The following is a 27,131-nucleotide window of genomic DNA, read 5'->3' on the forward strand; positions in this document are numbered from 1 at the left end:
ATTTCCCCCACTGATACCAATGATGGGCATTAATCCTCTCATTGATACCAGGAATGGGGCACTATTCCTCCCACTGATACCAAGAATAGGGCATTGTTTTCTCCCACTAATGTCATGGCATATTCTACTCCCACTGGCCACAGTCCGGCCCCTCTGAAGTCTGAAGGACAGTAAACTGGCCCTTTGCTTAGAAAGTTTGGAGACCCCTGCTATAGACTATACCTCTGTGAACGGACATTACTCACACAATGCATAGCATAATGTAGTTGGAAAATGTTCTTCAGTTCACAGATAAGAACTGGTAACAGTTGATAAAATTCTTTCAAATTTCATTTTCGTGCGAAGGAAGTTAGACGCACGCTGGATTTCTATTAGAATCAACGTTTTTTTCTGTTATTGCAGAAAATGTACTTAGCTAATGCAGTCATCACATCTTAGGACTGATAACCTGCAATATATAATATTTTTAGTTGGGGGGTTAAATACACTTTAATTTCCTTTTATGCAGCTTGAGTAAAAACTGGGTGTTTTTAGGAGTTGAAAATAAATGAGCCATAAATGAAAGTTAAAGACATCTCTTATAAGGTCAAAGCTTGGTGCTGCTGCCACTGGGTGAGAATTTACAATTCTACAATGTTCTGCCAAGTAAGATCTACTCAATTAATTAAGTGGCACTGTGGTGAGAAACAGATCATGCCAAATGAAGAAAAAAAACAAAAACAAAAAAAAAAAAAACAGCAAAAGCCAGCCGGGCTACTGCCAAAAAGTAACAGAAAAAAAATGAAGGCACCCCTTATTTTCCTCTATAAGAACATAATAATGCTTCGCTTCTCCCACCCCCTCCCACTTATCATAAAAGGGCTGTATGTCACAGCTTTTTGTTAAGCAATTAAAAACCAACACCACACGGTGGTGAAAAGTGCAGCTGTTTCCAGCATCACAAAAAAAGGTTAAAAACAGTCCTACCAAATAATACAGATACCATCAATAAAATACAGGTTGAGTCGCTGTCAGCTTGTAAGAGTCCAAAAAAAGAAGGCGTTTATGATGGAATTTATATTCCTATGTCATATTTGTTAAACACTGGTCTGTGATTGGTTTAGTAGCTGTTCTCGTGGCCGGCCAAGATGTACAGGTTGCTGTGAGCTGTCGGGTTGGATGTAGGTCTGCTCTCCAAAACCACCACCCTGTGAGAGAGAGGGAAAGAGTATCAGTACTGAATCTTCTAGCTACATTCTACATTCATCAAAACAAACAAAAAAAATAAATAAATTGCTCTAGATATACATAGTGATCACATGTTATGGAACCATTCTGATTGGTTAGTGGCAAAAGCAGCTGTCTGTAATAGCCAGGTTTGTGCAAAGTTTGAAGGTTAGGTTCACACTTGTGCAGGTGGTCAGCGTGTAATTTCTGCCTGTTACCCCCATAAAGTTAACTATTGTAATTTGACCAATATACTGGAGAAAGAAGATTAATGGGCGCTCCTGCTTGGGGATAAAGCTTCAGTTCAGGCAGTCATGATGAAGGTGCAGCCGGACTGGTATGGATGGCACAGATGCACAAATGCGGCGCTTACTCTTATTATTAGTCTACTGGAGAAAGAAGATTATTGGGCGCTCCTGCTTGGGGATAAAGCTTCAGTTCAGGCAGTCATGATGGAGGTGCAGCCGGACTGGTGGATGGCACAGATTACACAGATTACTCTTTGTAGACCAAAGCCACAGTCCCATGAACAGGCAGAAAAGACAGAAAGGCGCCACTGTGGAGCAGATGCTTAATAATTTTATTGACACATTTTACATGCTCTAAGCGTCTATCTGCATAGGAGGTAGGCGTCCTTCCGGGTCCGCGGTTTTTCCCTGAGACTGGCCAGCAGCAGCCGAGAGATGACACTAGAGAACCAATCAGGGACTCACTTCTGATCGAGGCAGCGGTGAAGCGCATAGTCACTGGAGGGCCGCATGAATGTGATGACACGGTGGGGCGGTAACCGGTTTCGGAGCATGCGAAGATAAGTCCACACTATAGAGCACAATGACTGCCTAACAATGTTAGTTAGGCAGCCCTTTGAAACAGAACTTCACCGTAAAAGGGAAGCTCTGCTTTATGTGGGTGATCCCACCAGATGATTCCCCCCCGCCCCCAAAACCTTCCTGCAACCTCTTGGGACAAATCACAGGTCCCAGGAGGCTGCAGGACCATTCACACAAGGCAGCGCAGTTGGAAGCTGGCCTCCCACACTAAACATGTCGACCCAAAGACTTGCATAGAACCAGCCTGGATGAGGACAGTGCTGGATCCTTTGACAGGTGTCTTTTTAATAAAAAAATAAGCTGCTACATTATTTGTAGCGGCTGACTTTTTTTTTTTGCAAACTGGTTGAAGAACCTCTTGAAAACTAAGAGGCCTCAAAAGGCACCTTAGGGAATACTGGAAAGTGCAAAAAAAAAAATAGGTATTTCATCACAGAAGTCCAAAGACAGCAAGCCAATACATTTCAGGGCCTACAAGGTTCTGCCTTTATCAGAGCTTAAACTGCTGGTTTGAATGTAATGTTGGACTACATGGTTAATAGTGGAATAACTGAACTCCGCAATAAACTGATTCTGGTAATTAAAAAATCATGCTCTTGGTTATTCCAGAGCTAAGTTTATTTTTAAATAAACAGCACCAAAATGAAAGCAATATTTTTTTCATGGTTTCTATAGAATGGAAGACATCAGAGTGTAAAATGAAGTCCACTAGTCCAAATCAAACGCTAGTTGAGTACCCTGTAGTCAGTTCTTCTAATATTTGGTTTTAGAATATTACCTGTCCGACCCCAGCAGGCGAAAGACTCTTGATTCATCTGAAATCTCTTGTGTAACCTAAAACAAAAGAGAGGACTTATTTTTATCTTCTGCAGTTAAAGTATATCTAAGGGTTAATTTTTTCTTTTTTTTCTATAATAAAAATGTCATACTTACCTGCTCTGAGCAATGTTTTTGCAGAGAGCAGCCCCAATTCCACGTCCTCTGGGGTCCCCTGCCAGTGCTCCTTACTACTTCTGCCTTCTGAGTGCCCCCATAGCAAGCTGCTTGCTATGGGGGCACTCATGCGGGCTCAAACCCAAGCCGCACTGTGAGCGCCTTTTGATACACACACGCTCAGCCCCCCCCCCTCCCTTTTTCTGCTCACAGGAGTTGATTGACAGCAGCACAGGGAACAATGGCTGCTACTGCTGCCAAGCCTCCTGTGAGAGAAGATCAGTGCTGCTGTAGACGTGTATAGTGCTGGATCGAGATCGGGCTCAGAAAAGTATTTCAGGAGGAGATGAACATAGAAAGGTTTTTTACCTTAAGGCTGAGAATGCATTAAAAAAGGTAAAAAAAACTTTTAACCACTTTAAGCAATACAAGTAGGTTACCTCCCTGCTGCCAGCATGTAAAAGGAGAACCAGCAGATTAGGGAGCCCTTCTTTCTGCTCTTTCTTCATATCAGCATGTTCCTTGTTTGCACATAGGCACTGCTGTACACCCGATTGCCTCTTTTCGCTGCTTCCGAATCTCCCAGCCTGAGCTATTTAGTACAGGGATTACAAGAGGCTGACATCAAGTCAAATTCATGTACTCCTACTGCTTGCATTTACAAAAATACAGTTAAAGGTATTAACGTATAGAACTGAATAATCTGTTCTTTTATATTTGCCTGAGGTTTTTATCTTATTGCATTCTTTGCATTAAGATAAGAAACCTTCTGTAAGTAGCAGCCTCCCCAGCAACCCCCCCCCCCCCCCCCCAATACTTACCTGAGCCCCATCTCTCTCCAGCGTTGTCCACGAGTCCCTCGGCCGTCCGGGACGCTCCCTCCTGGTTGGCTGGGACACAGCAGCGGTGCCATCATTTTTTTGTTTTTTTTTTAAAAAAGGGGACTTTACAATCACAAAGTTCAGCATTGAAGGTTAAGGAACTTTCAAAGTTTCCTTACGCTTTTGCTTCCACCCCCTAAAGCAGATGTAGCCTACCCTTCCTTTCCACACCACTTTACTTACCTGGATCTCTCTCTGAAACAATGCTTCTATCAGCCCCACAAAAGTCCACGGAGCTGAGTTTCACAAGTGCAGACATCACTGTGGGCCTTGGAGTGAGATCTAGGCAAGTATAGTGATTGAAGGGGGGTGGATGGGCTATATTTGCTTAAGGGGATGAGAGCAAAGGGGTAAAGAAACTTTGTGTGAAAGTTTCTTTACCCTTTATAAAGAGCACACATTTGCTTTAAAGTAGAATTGTATATAAAACAGTTTGCATTGCTGCTGTCAACTGGAATTTAAATTAAAGAAGTAGGGCCAAGACTTTTTTGGCCCTACTTCTACGGAGTGCAGTTTTTTTCTTCACTCCACTGACCTGTTCTAGTTGGTTGTCTGACATTGCTCAGCCAGTCCTGGCTCTGGATCGATCCTGACTTTACAGTTAGAGTCCCCCCAGATACCTGGACTGGCAGCTGGCTCAGCTTCTCATCAAGCTGCTGAGAGCCTGAGCCAGCCTCTCTACAGCCCAGTGCTCTAGTGAGCCCTGAAGGGGCTGAGCAGAGAGCTGGTGACTAACAGTCACTGGCTCTCTGCTCAACGGACTGATAACATCAGTAACATCTCCTCAATGGACTGATAACATCAGTAACATCAGTAGTCTTTGATTGCTCAGTTCCCAGTCTTAGAAGCAGCAGGGGACAGACAGAGCATTGGAGCAATGCTGTATTCACCTGGGTAAGCATTGCTGTTTGTTTTTTAAAACCCCATACTTCTCTTTTAAGGATAAGGCAATCAATTTAGGGCTAAAGTAATAATTTAAAGTGTGGGTCCACCCTAAAACTAAAACCCCTGCATCTATAGACCTCCAAAATCAAACACTAACCTATCTATCCCAGTAAGGAAGAAATCAGTATATATCTTTTTTTAAGCTGATCCGTCTCCAGCGGCTTAAGCTCTGCAGAGAACACAGCCGACAACGGCTGTGAAATGAATGGGAAGTGACTTCACTCATAGACTTTCTATGGGGCTTCCATTGTCAGACGTGTCCTCTGCACCCACCTCCACAGAGAATCCGCGGCTGACAGCTCAGGGTGGGATCGGCTACAAAAAAGGTATGTATATGGATTTCTTCTTTACAAGGCTAGATAGGTTAGAGTTAGAACGTGGAGGTCTGTGGATGCAGGGATTTTAGTTTTAAGGTGGACTTCTACTTTTAAAAAACTACACAATGCCCACACACATATATTGAGGTGGGAATCATACTTAAACTCACCTCATTGGATCTGAAGTTCTTTCCTTGCATGCCGTGTTTCCAGAAGGCTAGCACGCTGTCCTGCAGGCATACTGCAAAAACATACACGTCATTATTGAAAATTACCACTTGTTCCAAACTATATGCCTAGAGCTCAGATTAAAGCGCACTGAAGGGCGCCATTTACACACTCACCAACTGACTCGATGTGGAAGTCAAAGCTGAGCTCTGAGGCCAATTTTCGACTAGACTTCAGCCTTCCATGGAGATTTACTATTTTCACATAACCTAAAAATAGATTCGGTATCGAATTATTAAAAAGCACGGCAGCGATGAAAATTAAAATCATGCAAAAACATCAGCAAGCTGATGAAGCGAAGTCTGAATGACTTACGGTCCAGGCAGACCAGCACGGTGTCCCTCTCCAGCTGCGTCACATGTATTGAATCGATCTGGTGACCCTCTGCAGAGAGATATAAACATTGAGCAAAGCATCATGTTTAGAAGTTCAGAGCTAGAGTATAATATCAGCTTTTCTAGGGGCTGTAACAGAGGTTAGGAAAACACTGCGCATGTAGTGCATATGATTCTGCTACTGTATATAAAAGATTGTTATAGTAAGGGGGTTTGATATTTTAACAGGCTTGTTTCCACTGTCAACTATAATCCTTTATACAGTTTATAAGACACATTATGGATCAATAGCCATCAAAGCACATAATATTATTAGGTGTCCTTTGCCCTTGCTCCTCCCTACTTCTTTCCTCCCTCTTGCCTCACTCCAATGTGATTTGTTGGAGCTTACAAGGGGCAAAGGACTCCTTCCCTGTTAATTATGGGGAACCGATTACTATTTCATGGGAGAGAGGGAGCAGATCATATGCTCAACCATACTCAGGAGTTCCAAGTATTGCTCCACAGTCCCAACAGCTGTTCTAAAGCCAACCATAGATGGATCGAATCTCGGCCGGTTCAGCAGGGACTGGTAAAGATTTGAACCATCTATATGCAGGCTGGGTGTACCCCACGTCGATCCACTGATTGATGGTTACAACCAGCCTGTCGGATATTTTACATGCAGTTACTGATGGCAGATGCTAGTGAATCATTGTGTTCTGCCGCCAGAATAGAACAGTGCTGTGGGAGGGATTCCCCCATAAACACTGACTGTGTTGATAGGGGAATCACTCATGGTAGAAGGCAAGAAAAACACATAATCTGTGGGCTGTTCAAGGGGCGTAAGAGGGAAGTACATGCTGCTGTAAAAGTCAGCAGCTACAAATACTGTGGCTGCTGACTTTTACTAATAGGGCACTTACCTGCCCAGGGAACCCATGATGTTCGCACCCAAGCCGATTCTTGAATCGGCTCTCGGGTGCTGGTGCTGCCATCTTAGATAAGGGAAGCCGGCAGTAAAGCATTGCAGCTCCACAGCCGGTTTCCTACTGCACATGCGCAAATCACACTGCGCTTTCTCAATGGGCCTGCTGCGGCAAGGAATGAACTCAGCAGGTAGTGGGAAAAACCAAGTACCTGCTGTCAATTCCCCCACCCCCACAAGGTGCCAAACATGGCACCAGAGGGGGGAAGAGGTGGACAAGTGGAGCTTCCCCTTTTAGATGGAGCTCTGCTTGAAGTGATTCGTTAGTTTGGGCAAAGAGGGAAATCGTAACTTAAAATGTATGATATATTGGAAGACTCTCCTGATTTGGACTATAAACACCTCCCTCCTCATCTTCACTACATAGGGTGAAGTGTTCTGTAGTTTACAGAAGATAGCTGAGAAAGCAAAGAACAAGGTTTAAAATTTCAGATTGTTGCAAAGGAAATTACTAAGACAAAGATTTCTAGCAGAAATCTTCAAAAGGTATGTTTATGTACTTGAAGAAAATATTCTTAGCCTGATCTGGCTGTTTCCTTCAATGGAGTGAAGAGAAATCCTGCAGCCACCACATCTAAGAACTGGTAAGCTACAATATGGAACAATTGGATTGGATACCCTTTAAAAACATTTCTGTTTTCACTATAGATCCTTTTGAAGTCAGTGAAGAGGTGGGTACCTGTTCCAATCTTTGTAAACCAGGAGGAGGCGGAGCTCAGGTTAATGGTCTCAAACTGAACAACCTGATTGGATTCTACTCCTCTGCTGACCGCCACACACACCATGGGGTATTCCTGCTCTGGGATCACCAGCATTTCAAAGACCTTCAGTGGGCTTGGAAGGGGGAAGTCAAAGTGCTGCAAGACAAGAAAGTGACTGTAAGAAACTGCAGATGACAAGCGGTACATGGATTCTACTTGCATTTATAAATAGAGAGATAAAATATTAAAGGAAAAGAGTCAACGCTCCATTGGCCCTACTTCGTTCTGCACTCCTGTGACTCTTATTCAGCAGACAGTGAGCTAAAGCCCACCAATGGCTGACGTCACTCAGCCAGCTGAGAGTCGGTGGAGATCCCGACTTTAATGTCAGGATCCACCCAGATGCCTGACCGGCAGCCTCTCAGCAAGCTACTGAGAGCCTGAGTCAGTTGCTCCGGCCGCCGCCCCAGCCCGGTGCTCCAGTGAGCCCTGGAGGGACAGAGCAGAGAGCGGTAAATGACAGTCACTGACTCTCTGCTCACTAAAGACCAAGAACTGAGCAATCAGCTGTCTTTGATCGCCCATTTTCTGGTCTTAGAAGCGGCGGAGGACAGATGCAGCATCTGACTGATACTGCATCCGCATAGTTGAGTGCGTTTGTTTTTTTCATATCCCGCACTACTTTTTTTTTTTTTTTTTTAACACACTACTGTATACAATCTATATTCAATTTTAAACATACATAATATATTGAAGGAGGTACATCATCCAAAATGCTACCTTTAGTTTTAGATTAGTAGTTAGGATTTAAAACCTTTGAAACTTGTGTCCACATTAGGAATATTTCTCATTACTTCCTGTACTGGTGACCACACAGGAAGTTAGTGGAAATCCTCTCAAAGCTTAGGCTAGAGCTCTGATTTAAAATTAGGCAAATAAAGCCATAATTAATAAAACGTCAACGTCGTCAGAAAACACTACAGATGTAATGTGAGAAATAAAACATCTCCCTATATATTCACAGTGCCCCCCCACAATATCCAGTATAAAAAAATAGGGACTTGTAATATCAGTATACATTCCATCTTAAAAGTGGAATTTCATCTGCATCTGGCCCAAATGAACTATTTCCATTACTGACTGATGTGGCTGCTGTGTATGTTGTACTGTTCTGTAGTAGAATCAGCTACATACAGTATGCAATGCTGTGTTCTGCAGCAGTACAGGTGGCTTCCTATCCACTGCTGTAACTAAACTCAGTTGGCTTGAATGCTTCCCAGCCATTCAGGGGGAGCCTTGCATTTTCATCAATGAATACAAGGTTTCCTCCAGTTGGCTGAGGTGGAGAGGCGGGCAGATTTCCACTATTTGACCTCCTGCAGCATTTAATGTACACTGTAAGAAGCTTACAGTGTGCAGTAAAATCAGAGTAGGCAGTTTCAGTACAGTAGAGTAACCTCTACAACTGTGCAGGACTGAAGGTAATCCTGGATTTAGGATTTAATTAGGGCAACAATTTCAATGAATAATATTTTTGAAAGAGAAATCATTTGAAGTGACTGTCACCATTTGCCAGCCCGTGTCCTGTAGTATTGTAGGAGCTGGTAGATGGAACCACAGCCTTTAGTGCGGGACCAGGCATTTCACACTGCTGAAAGTGTTGTATACAAAAGATAATTTATATATAAATATATAAGACAGCAAGATTAGTGCAGGTCAGCACTCAAGTCTTCTAGGTATCATTTTTTTTAAATTAATTTGCGGTGAAGAGTCGCTTTAAAGCTTTTATGTACACTTATTGCGAAATTTGCACGTTTCACTGGTAAGGCCTCTTACACACGATACTACTGTTTGAGCAAATCCTTCTTGAGCCGTAAATTTGTCTTATCGAATTGCGCACATTTTTGCGCATATGCGTTCGCACAAATTTGCATCTTTTCGTGCAAATGTATTCTCGCGTTTTTGTAAAATATGCAAATTAGCATTTTTCTGATCAACAGCATGTTCGTGTGCGTTCATTTGTGCGCAATTGTGTGTATTTGCGCGCATTAGGCGTAAATTACTGTACAAAAATGCAGATTTTTCTATTTTGTTCTTACTGAAGAATGCACGGCCCTCATTTTTACTCAGAAAAAAAAAAAGCTGTACTGTTTAGACACACTGACCAATACATAAATCAAAAAGTTACAAAAACATGCATGGTTTCAAACAGAAAATTACCAACCCGTATCAACATGAACTTCTGCATGGGCTCATACCACTGTAATAGCACAATACCAGAGGGCAGTGCCCCGCACAAATACTTGTGCCCTGTGTATGGGTTACGTACTGTAAGAAGAGAAAGATAAAGCGTAAGTAAAATGTGAGTAGTCAAACAAATCAATCATAAAATTTTGACTTTAGTTTAAACTTTATTAAACTTTATTAAATGCTTTTACAATCTGTACAGATAATGTAAAAAATAGTGTAGCGCTAACGAGACTACGCGGCCCCAACCCACCCAGACACAGCTGCCCAAGTAACGGAGCCTGCGGGAGGAGGAGGGGAGAGACCGAGAGCAGGCCTCCTGCAGGTAACCAGGGCCGGAGTCCCGCCTCACAGAGGACAGCGGACTGGGGACACAAGTTACTGAGAGAGCTCACATACATGTGACGAAACGCGTAGGAGGAGCTTGCGGTACGTCACGCCGCTACGGACGGGGGAAGCGGCGGCCATCTTTCTGGTTGTAAACCCATCCACAGCAGCATACTGACTGTATCCGATGTGCTCTGCATTACTTGACTTTATGTGAGTAGGAATTTGTCTGTACAACTAAAATAAAGCGTATGTGTGAATATATTACACTATGTGAGGCACTTTCTTTCACATGGTCGGTTAACCCTGAGAGGAACGTTGGAAACATTGAAGAGTGGGGAGCAGTGAAGTCTCTATGTGACAGATTGTTATCTATCCATGGCTGTTTGTGATCCCTGTGATAAGGATCATTGATCTCTGGTAAGAGGCTAATTAACCCTCCTTGGTGGCGGCTTTCCTGCACGGGGTCTCGGATACTGATGAGATTTAAGTTTCTTGTTGGGAATTGAGCACACTCTTTGTGGACTCTCATTATTTTTCTGGATTCATCTTTATATTTAATGTGGACTCAATTGATTTAGCCATTACAAAACGTTAGCTCTACACTATTTTTTACATTGTCTGTTTGAATCTGGTTTTTTATTCAGGATTATGTGTTGGCAGCTTGGTTTAATATTTTTGTGTTAACACACATACTTTATGAGTAAGAGCAGCATTCTTCCCATTTATTTAATCTGTACAGATGCCAGTCTGTTTTAAAACTATTAGGGCTCGTTTACATTTGCGCTGCCCTCTGTAGAGTGATCTGCAGTAGACTGCTTTTTAGAGGGCAGGTAATAGGCCACTGGGAGGTGCTAGATAGCCTTATCATTGCCAGTTTTTAACTGTAATGCAGCACAACACGTGAACTGCATTAGGTTGTGGCGCTGCCCCATTCACCTGGGGGTATACAGTAATTCTTGCCGTGACCATGAAGAAAAGCATTGTAGCTTGGGCGTGTGTACAACCCCCTTCTGGGCTGCTGTGTTTAGTTAAGGTGCAGCTCAATCGCCTATTTCCAGAGTAAACTAGTCCTAGACTAGGTTAAATTAGACAATCAAACATTTCTCACAATAAGCTGTATGTAATACTAATAATGCTAAATAATAATAAATAATAATGCTAAAGGGCCTAATGATTCGATACAATTATTAACCAACTGGCAAAGCTTGCAATCCCTGCTGAGTGCAGAGCTATTGCTCCTTCTCAACAGTGAGTGTGTCAGACTGCTGCAGTGCGATCTCTGTTTATAAAGAGTAACACTTCTTAGCTGCAGGCAAGTGGCAGTTGGGCTTTATTACATTGACATTAAAAGCCTGTCATTTTGGTGCACCCAGCAAATTTTGGAAAATGGCTTGCCTGGGTTTGAAGTACAGGTGGCCATACATGGGTCATTTTTTTCCATTCAACAAGCGGGTTGAACGAAAACAAAAGCAGACCTGATTCCCCAACCAACACACTCGATGTGGAAATTCTTCCTGCTGAGTCATTGTATTGTGAAAGTGGGGAGACTTCCCAGCCATTAGAATACACAGATCAGCGCCAGTGTCTGACGCCTGCAGCGCTGATCGAGTGAAAAAATACCAACAGGCCAGGAACAGAAATTGAGCTTTGAGCAAGAACAGTGGCCACACATGGATCGAAATTTATTTGGTCCCTGCTAAATCGGTCAAATTTCAGTTAATGTATGGCCAGCCTAAACTCCTCTACCTATTCATTTGTTAACCACTTTTACCCCATTCTGGCCAAGCCAGTTTTCAGCGCTGCCACACTTTGAATTACAATTGCATAGTAAAACTGTACTATAGGGAAGTGATCAGTGTTTTTTTATTTTACACATTATGATTACGTATACCAGTGAATTTCATTGCTATAAGCAACCATTTTCCTGTTCATTCAGTGTCTTTTGTTGCAATTAGCTGTAGTTGGCTAAAGCTAATCACAGGGCACAGATGGGCTGTGATTGGCCTTGTTTGTACCATGTGATCATTTCGACCAATCACAGCTAGCAATACAACTGTATACAATGGATGGCAGGTGTACAGTGGACACATCCAGTGACAGATCACATGGCCTTGTGAGAGACGTCATATGATATCCTCCCAGAACAACAGTGCTCCCGCCCGGCCTATAGTACAATGACAGCCGGGCATGAGCACTGTTAAAGTCTTGTGCAACATTCTCGTATGTGGATACTCACCGATACAGCACTTGTGGCAACCCTTTGTTTCTGGGATCTTTGTAGTGAGTGAAAACTTCCTGCAAGGGAAAAATGCAAAACCAAATGAAATTATTAATGAAATCCAGAATGTTACTACGCTGATGCACACTTCTTATAATTTAAAGATCAACTTCTCCAGTCCCCACTGGAACGGTTTCCTGCCACTTACTGCTACACTGCATTGGAAACATTATTTTTTAGTAGAATTTGGAAATGTTAGAATCTTACATTGTTACATAGTTTGTGAGGTTGAAAAAAAAAAAAAAAACATCAGTCCATCCAGTTCAACCTATGATGTGTGTGTGTGTGTTTGCTGTTAACTGTACATTGTATACCCCTGTATGTTGTGGTCTTTAAGGTGCCCATCTAATAGTTTTTGAAACTATCAATGCTCCCTGCTGATACCACTGCTTGTGGAAGAGAATTCCACATCCTTACTGCTCTGACAGTGAAGAACCCCTTACGTATTTTAAGGTTAAACCGTTTTTCCTCTAGATTTAGTGAGTGGCCACGTGTCTTATTGTATTCCCTTACTCTGAAAAGTTTGTTCCTTATGCTAGGGTCACCAGTACAGTATTTGTACATTGATATCATATCCCCCTCAATCGTCTCTTCTCCAGAGAGAATAAGTTCAGTGCTTGTAGTCTTTCCTCATAGCTGATGTCCTCCATTCCCCTAATTATTTTTATTGCCCTTCTCTGGACTCTCTCCAGTTCCAGTACATCCTTCCTGAGGACCGGTGCCCAGAACTGGACAGCATACTCCAGATGTGGCCGGACCAGAGTCTTGTAGAGTGGGAGAATAATCTCTTTATTTCTGGAGTGAATCCCCTTTTTTTTTATACATGCCAGTATTTTGTGGGTTTGCTTGCAGCGGCTTGGCATTACTAAATCGGTTTGGTTTTCCTTGGTTTTGTATGATTGGGGAGATATGCCCTCACTTCCTCTAGTAGAAGGGATATTGTTTTCATATAAAAAGATAACATTTTCTGAGTGTCAATCGTGTGAAAAAAAAAAAAAATCTCATCACTACACCATTTTTCAAAGAGCCATATACATATACTTGCTATGTAAAACCTAAACCTAAACATCTGATTGGTCAAGTTTAAAACAAGAACATTTACTCAAATGTTAAAACATGCTGAAAAGGAAAACATGATTCAGCTTGGAAACATAATAAACTTCACAAGTTATTGCTTTAAATTCAAATAGTCTTATTTATAGAAAGCTTTATGATGTGAAGGAATTTTTAAACAGATCTCCTTGTTGGTATATATAATATGTTAGCAGTGTAACTTGTAACTCCGTTAAAGTGTCATTAAACCCACATAATAAAAACTATCAATAAATGGTCTATTACATGCTGTTAATACTCCCTCATTCACTATGAGATTCCTTTTCAGTATTCTGCAAAAAAACTTGGTTGATCCTGCAGCTCTCCCCCTCCCCCTCCTGTTTTACAGAGCAGTGTTGGCAGCTAGTGCACAGGCTCAGTTTTCTGTGTATTTTCTACCCTGAGAATTTCCCCCTATCACATCTGAGCAGCCCATGTGACTATTAAGTCACATATGTGGACGTATACACACACTGGTAAATGACAGCCACTTCCTCCCTCCTCCTCGCCCACTAAACAATGAAAACACAATGGGAATGGGATATTACATCTTGATTGATGGATACTTCACCTCCCTGATATTCTAAAGCCTCGTACACACGCAACGAATTTCCGCCGACCGGTTGTCCGTCTTTTGTCCAGAGTGGTGTCTGTTGGTTGGAATGTGCTCTAGACTGCACACAAATTTTCCCGCACTACAGAATTCTACTTCAGAAGTGATGTCATGTGTTGGATTGCTTTCTTTGTGTTCTTTCGACTATGAGCATGCCTAGTCTTGCTCATAAGATTTTTTCCTGTCGAAATCTGTACTGACTGCACGAAAATCGGACGTGTTTTGATGGTGGACAAAAATTTTATAGCCTGCACATCGACTTTACGGCCGAAAAAATTCTGGAGTCGGTTGTCGAGCGCACCATACTAACAAGCCGAAAATCGGCAGATCAGTCGGACGAAAATTCCCGGCCGAATTTCCACTCGTGTGTACGGGCCTTTAGTGCCGGTTCACATATGTGCGGCTGCGGCGATCGCATGTAATGTCGAAGCGCACTGATCCTTCATTACATGCGATCGGCTGTGCGGTGCGAGTTCAGCCATACACTTTGTATGGCTAAATTCGCACTGCACCCGCAGCAAAGACGCACAGGACCCTTTTTTGCAGCCGCATCAGGATCGGATCGCACAGTAGTTCACACTTGTGCGATTCGATCCTGTGCGAACTGTAAAGATCGCACTGCAATATGCGATCAAACTGGGGGTGTCGTTACCTTTCATTGACACCCCCAGCGTATCGATATGGCAGTGTGAACTGCCAGGGGTGCGTTTGCGATGCGGGAACAGGCTGCGAATGTGCAGCCTTCCCGCATCGCATAAGTGTGAACCGGCACTTAGACACAAGCTGGAGGGGCGTGACAAAAAACTGACTGGCAGAAATCCACCCACACCATGTTATTGCCAAAAAATAATAAATATTTAATTTCAAGTATATTTTGTATGCCAATTTAAAACCGTTTATTTAAATTTTTGCTCTGTATACCAAAATCAGTTTTTTATTTTTTATTTTGAATATTTGACCAGCAGCAGAGGACTAGAAGCTCCTTCTGCCATTGTTTACCTGCAGACAGGCTGAGGAATAGCTGGGTCATGTGACAGCTGTATATTGATTAGGAAAAAGGTACCAAAATGTTTTATTAAAATAATTACAGTGCCATAATTCACATCCAGTAAGAGAAGGGATAATGTAAATTAAACAGAGTGTGTTAAAGCGGAGTTCCACCCAAAAGCGGAACTTCCGCTCATATGCTTCCCGACCCCCCCCCCCCTCCAGTGCCAGGTTTGGCACCTTTCAGGGGGAAGGGGGGGAACGGGTACCTGTTTTTGACAGGTATCCTTCCCCACTTCCGGGAAACAGCGCCGCTGCGCTGTTACTCTGAAGTTTGGCCCCCTCCTCCTTCCCCCCGCTGCTGAGCCAATCCGAATGCGCAGCACGCTTCGCGCATGCGCAAGGCTTCATTCCCGGGTTCCCTTACCGGCAATGGCAGCAGCAGCACACGACAGCCAATGGAAACATTGACTGTGGTGCCAACATCGCTGGACTCCAGGACAGGTAAGTGTCCTAATATTAGGTCAGCAGCTACAGTATGTATTTTTGGAGGGGGGGGGGGGCGGAACTCCGCCTTAAGCATCACTTTAAAAGACCGTTCTGCATTTGCATTTACATGCATTTGTGGTGCTTTTTTTATTTTTTCACGGAGTCCAGGGCAAGATTTGTTACATAGTTAGATGGGTAAACAACCATCCAGTTCAACCTAAGAGTGCGTGCGAGTAGGTCACTACTACTGCAGTGGTGTAAACTAGGCTCATTGACATACATTGATTTTTCTGGTATATGCGTTTAAATTGCATTTTAAAAAGTGTTCAACTGCATCTGATGTAAATCAGTCCTAAAGTGGAAGTAAAGTCAGTTTGTTAAAAGTGCTGACAGGCAGGCTTTTTTATGAGTGTGTAGGTCTGCTATGTCATAGGTACTTCTACCCATCTGTCAGCACTTTTTTCTATAAGTGTACACTGAGCCACCTACATTCCTTGGCCAATGAATGGAGCACTGGAAGAGATTGCATTGCTGGCTACGTTTGCCATCATTTGCAAATATGTTGTGCATATCTGTATATTATAGAAAAAAGCTCATAGGGGCCAAAGATCTTGCATTTGCTCTGGCTGTTCACTCACACTTTTAACTTTCTACATATCTAAACTCAAAGTTTCAAATAGAGTAATCAGCCCTATGGACAATATTGCTGGAATCTCCTAATGGGACCACTGGCTCCAATGTCAGTGTTCCTGTATGTTAAAGTGTTACTAAACCCAGGAGCCTGCAGTCACTATATCCGGTCTCCCAGAGTTCACAGAACATGGAAATGCAAATATTTTAGGAAATAGAAACTGCTAAATACATTTTCTCATCAGCGGTATATAGCAGTCTTGTGAGTGATCAGTGTCCAGCTAAGGACTAATTAAAGCTTGTAGAAGGAGTTTTCACTCTCCTCTCACTGGCTGCAGGACCCCTCACCCTCTGTCAGGACAGTGCTGATTGGGCATGTGCGGATCACATGCACCCTCCCAAGGAAAAACTCTCTAGCAATACACACCAAACTGAGCATGTGCAGAGTGACTCCAAAGGCTTCCGTCTTATTAGGAGATGGATTGGGGGACAGTGGAAGAAGGGGAGGATCAGAGAAGACAGGAACAAACAGCCTTTTTACACAATGCAAAGGATTAACACCTTAGGTTCACAGTGAGTATAACAAGCATGGTTTACTGCATATACAGACTGATTTTACTGTTGTGGGTTTTGTAACACTAACAGAATGTTCTGCTCCTGGGGCTAGTTTTTTTTTTTTTTAACCACTTAACGACCAGCGACGTAGACCTACGCGGCTGGTTTTGCGTGGTTGTATCGGGGTGATGCCTCTAGCTAGAGGCATCACCCTGGTACCGTTGTTTACAGCCGGCGGTCGGCTTTCTGGCGGTAACGACCGATTGCTCGATCGATACACCGGCGAGCAGGAGGGGACGTCCCCCCCCTCCCGCCGCCTTCCACGGCTTTGCCCGGGTCTCACGTCCGCCGGCTGGATGGAGTCCCAATCAAAGCCGGAAGCAGCTTCGATCGGGTCTCCGGTGACGTAATCCGGAGGCGGCGTCCATGACGTCACTTCCGTGTTACTCTGCTGCAAAAGGCGGCAGATTCAAAAAAGAGTGTATTCAAAAATGCCATTTGCGGCGTTTTCCATACATGGAAGTGTAGTGGAGGGGTCGAGGGTCTTTTAGACCCTCGATCCCTCCATAAAGAGTACCTGTCAATGAATATTGCTGTCACAAGGGATGTTTACACGTGTTAAAGTTAAAAAAAAAAAAATAAATAGGAAAAAAAAAAAAAATGTAACCACCCCCGTCGCCGTTAGCTCGTGAACGAAAGTAAACGTACACAGAAGTCGCGCCGCAAATTAAATCGCTGTTCAAACCACACGTGAGGTATCGCTGCGATCGCCAGAGTGTGAGCAATAACTTAAAAAAAGAGCTACACTCTAACTCTAAACTGGTAACCGTTACAAAATTTTAAAGTGTCGCCTATGGAGATTTCTATTGACTGTAGTTTGTCGCCATTCCGCGGGTGTGCGCAATTTTAAACCACAAAATGTTCTGCATCTATTTACTCGGCGTAACATCATCTTTCGCAATACACAAAAAAAAAAAAATGGGCTAACTTTACTGTTTAGTTTTTTTTAAATGCAGTTAAATGTGATTTTTCGTAATTTAAAAAAAAAAAAAATGGCGTTTGAAAGACCGCTGCGCAAATACCGCGTGACAAAAAATATTGCAATGACCGCCATTTTATTCTCCAGAGTCTTTTCTATGTATATATATATATATATATAATGTTTGGGGGTTATAAGTAGTTTTCTAGCGAAAAATACGGGTTTAAACTTGTAAACAAAAAGTGTCAGAAATAGGCTTGGGGGTAAAGTGGTTAAAGCTATGTTTATTGAAATTTGTGAATAGAAAAAAAAAAATACAAAAAAAAAACATCAAAGCTCTGGGAGCCCGCAAAACAAACAGTAAGTAAATATCAGCCTAGTACCCCATGCAGTCAGTCCAGGATACACAAGCTAATATCAACAGAATTGTACAGTTAGTGCAACTAACAATAACCATAAATACACAGGAGTCATCTAACAAAGTAATTATGCCTTCCTGGTTCTACAGAGGCAATTACTATCAGCTCCGCTATGCCCAGCCCATTGTAAAGTGACAGCTGGGCGGGAGCACTGGAGGAAGTCATATGAAGTCATCCCAGGATCTCGCCCCGCAGGCCGTACTCTGGCGCTACCCGTCGTGTCCACCATGAGCCGCAATGCCGTGCCAGCATTGCTCCTGGGACTAGTTAGTGCACTCAGTGTTCCTCCTTGTATGGGTTCCTCCGGGTAAATGTACCAAAGATGATCAGTTTAATGTTTGCAGCAAAGAACCTTCATTAGTCAGCACTAGTTAGGTTCAAGAAACGTTCTGGTTTCCAGGTTTGCCACTATTCTTTATGATCCAAGCGGAAATGCCTGACTTTTTACTGGTCATGTCAGCTAGCTTTTTAATTGTATTTTTTTTTTTTTAATCATACACATTTATCAGATTTTATCAGAATGCCTAGGTTTGTGACATCACTTTCAAAGTCCTTTTTTTTTTAGCTTTCTTCACCTTGATGGGGATTTCAGCAATGTATTTCAGCAGGGTATGAGTTACATGTTAAACTGCAACACATTAAAAAGATGGGTAAGAAACAAAGTGGATAGCTTACCTGGGTAATATCTTGTCTGGAAAGCGATGCGTTTGGATATGACCTGCTAGGCCAGGCTTCTTGGCTTGTTCAAATAAACCTATTAGATTGTGTGAATACAGCTGCAGAGTTTTCCCTGGAGAGTAAAAGAGAGAAGAACAAAATTATAGACTGTCTGATCTCTCAAAACTGGACAGTCAGACACATTATTGGTAGATATTTACCTTCTGTGTTTCCAACCATCGTGTGAGAGCAATCATAAAAGAAAAGAACATAAGACATTTAATCAGAAACATGCTTAACTGGAAAAGTTTTAAATGTAGTGCACCACTTTAAACCTGGGACCTTAAACCCAGGACCGTCAGCGCACCACCTCTAACCCAGGACCGTCAGCGCACCACCTCTAACCCAGGACCGTCAGCGCACCACCTCTAACCCAAGACCGTCAGCGCACCACCTCTAACCCAAGACCGTCCGCGCACCACCTCTAACCCAAGACCGTCCGCGCACCACCTCTAACCCAAGACCGTCCGTCGTGCACCACCTCTAACCGGGGACTGTCCGTCGTGCACCACCTCTAACCCGGGACTGTCCGTCGTGCACCACCTCTAACCCGGGACTGTCCGTCGTGCACCACCTCGAACCCGGGACTGTCCGTCGTGCACCACCTCTAACCCCGGACTGTCCGTCGTGCACCACCTCTAACCCCGGACTGTCCGTCGTGCACCACCTCTAGCCCGGGACTGTCCGTCGTGCACCACCTCTAACCCGGGACTGTCCGTCGTGCACCACCTCTAACCGGGGACTGTCCGTCGTGCACCACCTCTAACCGGGGACTGTCCGTCGCGCACCACCTCTAACCGGGGACTGTCCGTCGTGCACCACCTCTAACCGGGGACTGTCCGTCGTGCACCACCTCTAACCGGGGACTGTCCGTCGTGCACCACCTCTAACCGGGGACTGTCCGTCGTGCACCACCTCTAACCGGGGACTGTCCGTGCACCACCTCTAACCGGGGACTGTCTGTCGTGCACCACCTCTAACCGGGGACTGTCCGTCGTGCACCACCTCTAACCGGGGACTGTCCGTGCACCACCTCTAACCCGGGACTGTAAGTGCACCACACCAAAACCCAGAGCTGTCAGCGCACCACCTCAAACTCAGAGAGATCAATGATCTTCCTCAGACACAAGACTGTCGGTGCATCACTTGACACACAGGACTGTCATCTCCATGTTGCTAAGGGAAGAAAATTAGTCCTTTAGTAGTACAGGAGAGGAGCCAGAGCCCTCTGTTCTCATGTCATTTATTAGCTTCTCCTGTCTTCATTGTAGTGTGTAAATGTCACATCCCGCATTTCAATGAGCCCACTGGAGCTGTGCCATCTGACATCCAATGTATCCTTTGTTCTATGCATGCAACCACCCCTCCCTGCAGGAACAATATACCCTCCAGACTGTCAGCCGGGTCCCCACCTCACTCCAATCTCCTCATCTGTAACGCTATTAACCTTTTGTGGTACACACTGCTCCATACCCTAATATATATATACTGACACCATTTCTGGAAAAAAAAAATAAACTGGATTTAAAATTGAACGGGACATGGTCATTTTTTTAACCATTATACTGTTATAGTATATAACTTTCTTAAATCATTTTTGAGATTCTGTTTCAAAGTTTCTTGCCTGGAGATACTTTCAGTATCAGTGCCTCCTGTTGCAAGAAGAATTGCTAAGCTTCTGACTTGCAGTTAGCAGCAGTGTTCTCAGCCTGCCATGCATGCTCCTTAAGTTGGCTGTTGGGCTGCCTATGTGATAAGGCTGATGGGCAGCCCAACGGGGGCGCACACAGGAGTGCACTCATTTATACATGTATCTCCTGAGGAAGCGTGCATTGTCTTGCGAAACGTGTAGAGAATTTTATCATATATACATTTACAGCTTGTATTGTCAGTCAAACTTTAATTTATGTAACTACGGAAACCCATGCATATATGTACGTACCTATGTCTATCAGAATTATTTTTAAAATTGTATGCGTCAAAGGGTTTAAAATTTAATACATTTTGTACTTTTTATACCTTGTGGTTTATGTCTTACAAAGTCCCTTGGGCATTCCTCTTTTTTGTATTTTTGTCTTTTTCCTCTGGATTATTCATTTCTTGAGCTCAACTGGAGAAGACTTTATCTATGCCTTATTGTGACTCGGTGGTCCCCTTACTGAGCGGTTTCCATTGAAGGTGGAAGTGGAATATTCAGGTGTGCCGAGAGCAGAGTGGAAAGCGGTGTGAAAGATTTCAACTACCTTCTCCCCTTCCTACTAGGTGTATATACACCACTGTTTCTGTTGACCCAATAGGCATATGCCAAACTGGGTCTACTTGTTCTGGTAAGCCTCCTTGATGTTAGTGGTGGTTGATCTATTCACAGTGTTATTCAACATTCACTTGGATCACTTATTGAAAATTCACATATTCACATCAGTTTTTTTTTTTATCCTTTTTCCATCACCCATATAATGTCACGATACATTTAATATGTACCATTGTACTAAGTTGTAGCTCATTGCATCACGTGTATTCTGCTTTATTACTTTCATGGTTATAGCATGGTTTTGTTGTTTAGATATTGATGAGATATATATATATATATATATATAGAATATTGACTGTCCTCTGCTGTGCTGGCTGCTCTCCTATGACTTTTGGGTCAAGCTATTAGCGCAGTGTTGTTTGGGTTTTTATAAAACATACATGTGTGTAGAGATGGCTATAATTTACATAGCTTTTTTGTATAAATGAGCACATACATACAAAACACAGTCTGCTGTCAAAGCTGCAATAACTAAATGTTAAGAAGATGAGGTCCTTATGGGGTTGGAGCACATCACTGGACACTGCTCAGGAGCAGAGGGCTTATTCATGTCTTTTTTTTTTTTTTTACTGATGGTGAAAATCCCCTGTAAAATATCAATACGCTAAGTGAAAAACATACCTGACAAGGACATGAGGGTATTATGAATGACATACAGCCAAGTGCACTTCCGAGGAAACAGCTGCAAGGCAAAGAAAAATAAATCTGAGGCTGAGGATACAAAGAGCAACTTTCCCAGATGACCGTGACAATACAACAGGTAGCCAGTATGTACATTATAGCCATTACCTGCTCCATTGTGGCTTCATGAAGCTCATTTAGATTCAAAGTGTAAATTCCATCCTCTGTACCAAAGATGATATACTGATCTGATGAGGAAAATATGTTATGAGTAGGTTAAACAGACCTTCACACATCTTCCTACGTGACAGAGAAGAAATGGTGTGTTGTCAGGAAGGGAAGGGAAGTGATAGAAAGGCCAGCAGCACTGATTGTTCAGGAAAAAACCCAACAAGCTGGTTGTACACAAGTCAATTGATCGATCAACTTGTGTACAAGCAGCCTGGTCATACATGGATCAAAATTCACCTGGTCCCTGCTCAACCTGTCAAATTTTGATTCATGTATGGCCAGCTTAAGGATTTTAGCAGGAAAAAAAAAATTGATTTTTGACTTACTGTAAATCCATTTCTCTGATGTTCACTGATGGACACAGTTCCTGATATTTTTAACTATTGGGTTATACTGCCGACTACAGGAGTAGGACACTAAGCAGAAAAAAAATAGGCGTAGCCAGACAGGCATTTCCAGGGGGTATACTCCCTCTCTCTGCTATAGTCCCTCAGTTTTGTTACAAGTAGTGTCAGAAGAATTACAACTCCACAGAGGGGTGGGTGCTGTGTCCGTCAATGAACATCAGAGAAATGGATTTAAAGGTAAGTCAAAAATCCCATTTTCTCTTTCGTTCATTGACAGGCACAGCTCATGATGTATACCCTAATCGCCTGAACCACATCCAAGGCATGCAAAGCAATTTCCTTTGAATGTTTTGGCCTGGGACAGGGAAGGCAACACAATGTCTTCATTCAAATGAAAATCAGAGACAACCTGAGGAACGACAGACCGGGGCGAAGAACTACCTTAGCCTGTCGTTCATCTTACTTGGTGGTTCACAGTGATAATGCTGCCAATTCCGACACCCTTTGTGCAGGGGTGAAATCTCCCAAAAAGCCCACCACCTGGGACAGCGTAAGCAGGAGAATCTCCCAAAGATTCTAAAAAGGAGGCTTCTGGAGGACGGAGCGCATCAAATTGAGGTTCCAAGGTGGTAACAGAGACGGCACTGGAGGGGTCAAGTGCCCAACTCCCTGAAGAAAAGTACGCACCAAGGAGTATCTGGCCATGGGCCGTGGAAAGAAGACCGCTAAGGCCGACACCTGACCCTTGATAGTATTCAAGGCCAGTTTCTGCTCAACCCCCCCATTGAAGGAAGGTCATGATCTGAGCCACCAAAAAAAGAGCGAGGATGAACCCCAAGAGACTCACACCACCCAATGTACGTCTTCCACGCACGATGTTAGATTTTACTAGAAGTAAATTTCCTAGCTTTTAACAGCATTGGAATTACAGACTCAGACAAACCTCTATCCATCAGTACCTGGCGTTAAACATCTAAGTAGTCAAAGCCAGCGACTGTAAAGCAGGAGGAAGATTGGTCCTTGGGACAGCAGATCCTCTCCAAGAAGCATCTTCCAAGGAACGTCGGTGACCAGCCACACCAGATCGCATACCAAGCCCGGCGAGGCCAGTCTAGGGCCTCTAAAATGACTGGAATTCCCTTCTGCCTTGACCATGCGTAGAAGTCTTGGCAGAAGCTTGAGAGGAGGGAAGGCATAAAGCAGACGATACTGACACCACTGGGCCACGAGTGCATCCCTGGCGTCCGCCAGAGGATCTAGTGACAAAGCTCTGCACCTTTCTGTTGATCTGGGACGCCAACAGATCCACCTTGGGGATGCCCCACAGGAGACACATCTGATGGCACAACTCTGGATGAAGAGACCACTCCCCTTGGTCCAGCGCCTGCTGACGGAGGTCATATGCCTGCCAGTTTTCCACCCCGGGAATGCGTACAGCGGAGAGGGCTGGAAGAAACCATTCTGCCCACCTTAGAATGCCTGCTACCTCCAGAGCCGCCAGGACACTTTTTGTGCCCCCCTGGTGAGTGACATAAGCCGTGGCATTGTCCAATTCAATGCACACTGGACATCCCTGAAGACGATCCGACCAATGTTCCAGGCACAGTCTGATCGCTTGGAGTACCAAGACATTGATACCAGTGTCCAGACCCCCTGAGCAGAAATTTTGCCGAGGACATCTTCCCAGCTGGACAGGCTGGCATCCGTGGCGACCACTGTCCAATACAAGGGGAGGAAGGATTTGTCCAGCTGAAGCGCTGAAGAACGAATTGTCCAGAGACTGCGGATTCTTGTCCCATTTGGCCAGAATCTCCCATGCAGGGACCTCGTTTGGAACTGTGCAAACTGAACCACCTCAAAGGTGGACACCATCAGGCCCAGCACCAGCATGCACGTCCGGAGAGATTACCATCTGCTGGACAGCAGGAGACAAATTACAGCATGCAGTTTCAGGAGTTTGACCAGAGGAAGGTGCACTCTTGCGAAGGCCAAGTCCAGAGTCAGACCCAGATAGTCCAGTTTTGTGGACGGAACCAGAGCAGACTTATTAAAATTCAGAATCCAGCCAAACACCCTCAAGCTCATATGGTGATTTCCAGGTTTTTCCACCAGAGCAGTAGGAGATTCCGCTCACAGAAGGTGGTGTCCAAGTAGCCCAGTACCGCAATCCCTTATTGGCGCAACAATGCTAGCACCGGGGCCAACACTTTCGTGAAGACCCGAGGAGCAGAAGTGAGACCGAAGGGTAATGCTCCTCTCCCACGGCAAAGCGGTGAAAGCGCTGTAGACCAACACATACCAGAACATGAAGGTAAGCGTTCTTGATGTCGATGGAGGCAATAAAAATCCTCCTGGTGCAGGGAAGCCACCACTGTGCGAACAGACTCCATTCTGAACTTCTGCACCCGCACGAAGCAGTTCATCGGCTTGAGGTCCAGAATTGGGCGCACATTGCCTTCCTTCCTGGGGACTGTAAACAGGTTTGAGAAAAACCCCTGAAAACTTTCTGAAGTCGGAACCGGGACCATCACCATTCAAAGTAAAAGGTCTTGTACTGCCCCAAAGAGAGCCTGTAAGCGAACCGGGGACAGTTTACTTACTGGAGGGTAAGACTGAAACTGGATCTTGTAGCCGGACCGAAGGACCTAGTGGACCCACCTGACTTGTACCAGGGGAGTCCACAGGTCTGACAACCAGCGAAGACGTCCCCCACCCCAGATACGGGTGAGGCGCACCTTCATGCTAAAGGGGCCTTGTCCGCGGGGCTCTAGAGAAGCCCACTCTTGACTTGCCAGACCAAGTTCGCTTGTATACTCCAGAGCTCATCCACCAGCGAAGGGCTCAGATCCCTCATCAGTTGACCCTGAGGGATGAAAAAAAACTTATGAGCCGAGGAGGGTGGGCCACGTCTACGACAAGGGTCCTTGCCATTAGTAGCCAGTGGAAGAAAGGTACTCTTCCCCCCTGTGAGACCTTTAATAATGTCATCCAGGGTAGCACCAAACAGGCAATCTCCTTGAAAGGGAAGGTCAGTCAAGGCCATTTTAGAAGTCTGGTCCACAGACCAGCATTTGAGCACCAAAAGACATGGGGAAGGACCTCTGCCAAAACAAAAAGCCGAGCCACTAGGGGAGCCGCATCCAAAGAGACATCACAGATAAACTGCAGCCCCTGGACCAGCTAGTCCGCTAGCTCAGCAAAGGAAGGGGAAAGCTGTTCCCCCTCCAGGTCACAGGGCAAAAGCCTAGCCTATTCGAGCAGAGTCTGCGACAACAGGGCAATGGTGAATATCGGCCTCAGTTCCGAATCAGCTAGGGTGTACATATTGTGGTCCACTGCCTTCGCATTCCTGTCAGCCAGGTCCTTATAGGCCGGGGACTCTTCAACCAGAATTATGGTTGCCCTGTATAATCTGGAAACAGTAGCATTGACCACTGGTGGAAGAGTCCACTTCTTAAAAAGGGACTCCGAAAAGGGGTATCGCCTAGCAAAATTGCTTAGGGATCCCAAAGGGATGCTTTGGTCGTCCCTATTATTTAGTGACAATTATGTCAAAATAGGAGGGAACACTTTTTCAGCTCTGGATGGCTTTGTGAATGTCAAAAGGGAACCTGCGCCTCTGCCGCAGCTTCAGCTGCGTCCTCCATCTTTAAGGTCTCACGCACGGCTACAATCAGTGCATCCACCAGCGCCTTTTCGTACGTGGTTGCAGAAGTGGAGGAATACTCCTTACTATCTGAGGTTTCAGGGCGCGTGGTCACAGACCCAGCAGGGTGACTCATGTCCGCGGCAGCTGAATCAGATTCAGGATCTGATGAGACATGTAGGGGGCGCTTTTTACCATCCCGTCACCCAAAAGCCACCTCCACCCGGGACACAAAGGACTCCAGGACCGCCATCAGTGCATCGAAGTATGAATGGGACCCGGAGGGCCCCGCAGCCTCAGAGAGGGGATCAGGTGGGAAGATGTGCTCCAAAGATTCCATGAGTCCCCAGGCGGACCCCACAAAAAAAGTGTAAAACACTGCTGACAACCCCCACCGCTCTGGCAGCCCATCCAGTTGCCAGCCACAGAGCACCTATCGACCCTCAGAAGAGAGGGAGAGGACCCCCCCCAGACTCACCACCTTGCATAAACCAGGCACCGCAGCTACCAGAAGAACCTGCACTGCACGAACGACGATCAGAAAATAAAAAGATCCAGGAGTCAGCACCAGTGGATAAGGAGGGGCTCCCACCGCTAAAATAGCCGCCCAGAGGGCTCCACTGTACTGGCTGCCGCTAATTTCAATGGCAAAACACCGAAAAAATGGCCGCCTGCCTACACAAACATGGTCGCTGTGCATTAAGTACACAGGCTACAAGAAAAATGGGGGCCCTGCGCCTCACAAGGTTCCCAGAGATCCAGGAGGGATCCCTAGTCCTCAGAAAAAGGCACAGTCAGAAAAGGGGGGCCCTTAGAAGGAAGGATGGCCCACAGGGACCACCAGACGATGAGGGGGGTGCCTAATGGGATGGAGGGGAACCCAGGGGTCTGACTGTCCCATGGAGGGGCCCCCGTCCACCCCAAAACCCTCAAGAGGGAGAGGGGGGACAGTTACTTACCAGGGAACCAGGCAGCCACCACTACAGACAGAACCTCCTCTCCATCGAATTGGGGGGGCTGTTGGCCAGGAGGAACGCTGCGACTCGGGCCGAGATCTGGCCGTATACGACCTCGCGAGGCATTTAACTTGCAGGCCAGCCCCCTGTCCGGTGGGGCTATGTCTTGGCTGACCTACCGCGGAGCTGAGGTCTGCGCACGCTCGCTGGCTAGACTGGGGTGACCACTAGATCTAGATTATCCAGCCCGCCGCTCAGTCCGGCAGTTGATTGTACATCTAAAAAGAAAAAATTGCCAGGACCAAACATCCCAGAAAAAAAAAATCTGAGTACCTATAGC

At 44.9% G+C, this 27,131-nt stretch overlaps 1 protein-coding gene across 2 annotated transcripts in view; it reads right to left on the bottom strand.

Moving 5' to 3' along the window:
• Positions 1-527: 527 nt before the first annotated feature.
• Positions 528-27,131, bottom strand: part of MAP4K5 (mitogen-activated protein kinase kinase kinase kinase 5) — a 217,084-nt gene continuing 190,480 nt past the window's right edge. For both annotated transcript variants that reach the window (XM_082242653.1, XM_082242652.1), the window contains exons 21-31: positions 21,780-21,859; positions 21,612-21,672; positions 18,638-18,752; positions 12,157-12,215; positions 9,568-9,671; positions 7,322-7,499; positions 5,656-5,724; positions 5,457-5,549; positions 5,283-5,353; positions 2,815-2,870; positions 528-1,187 (exon numbers count right to left, since the gene is read on the bottom strand). In XM_082242653.1, coding sequence (XP_082098779.1) covers positions 1,100-1,187; positions 2,815-2,870; positions 5,283-5,353; positions 5,457-5,549; positions 5,656-5,724; positions 7,322-7,499; positions 9,568-9,671; positions 12,157-12,215; positions 18,638-18,752; positions 21,612-21,672; positions 21,780-21,859 — 974 coding nt within the window. In that variant the 3' untranslated portion in view covers positions 528-1,099. The remainder of the gene's footprint in view (positions 1,188-2,814; positions 2,871-5,282; positions 5,354-5,456; positions 5,550-5,655; positions 5,725-7,321; positions 7,500-9,567; positions 9,672-12,156; positions 12,216-18,637; positions 18,753-21,611; positions 21,673-21,779; positions 21,860-27,131) is intronic.

Source organism: Pelophylax lessonae (genome assembly GCF_965119305.1).
Source record: "Pelophylax lessonae genome assembly, chromosome: 13".
NCBI classification, from domain to species: Eukaryota; Metazoa; Chordata; class Amphibia; order Anura; family Ranidae; genus Pelophylax; species Pelophylax lessonae.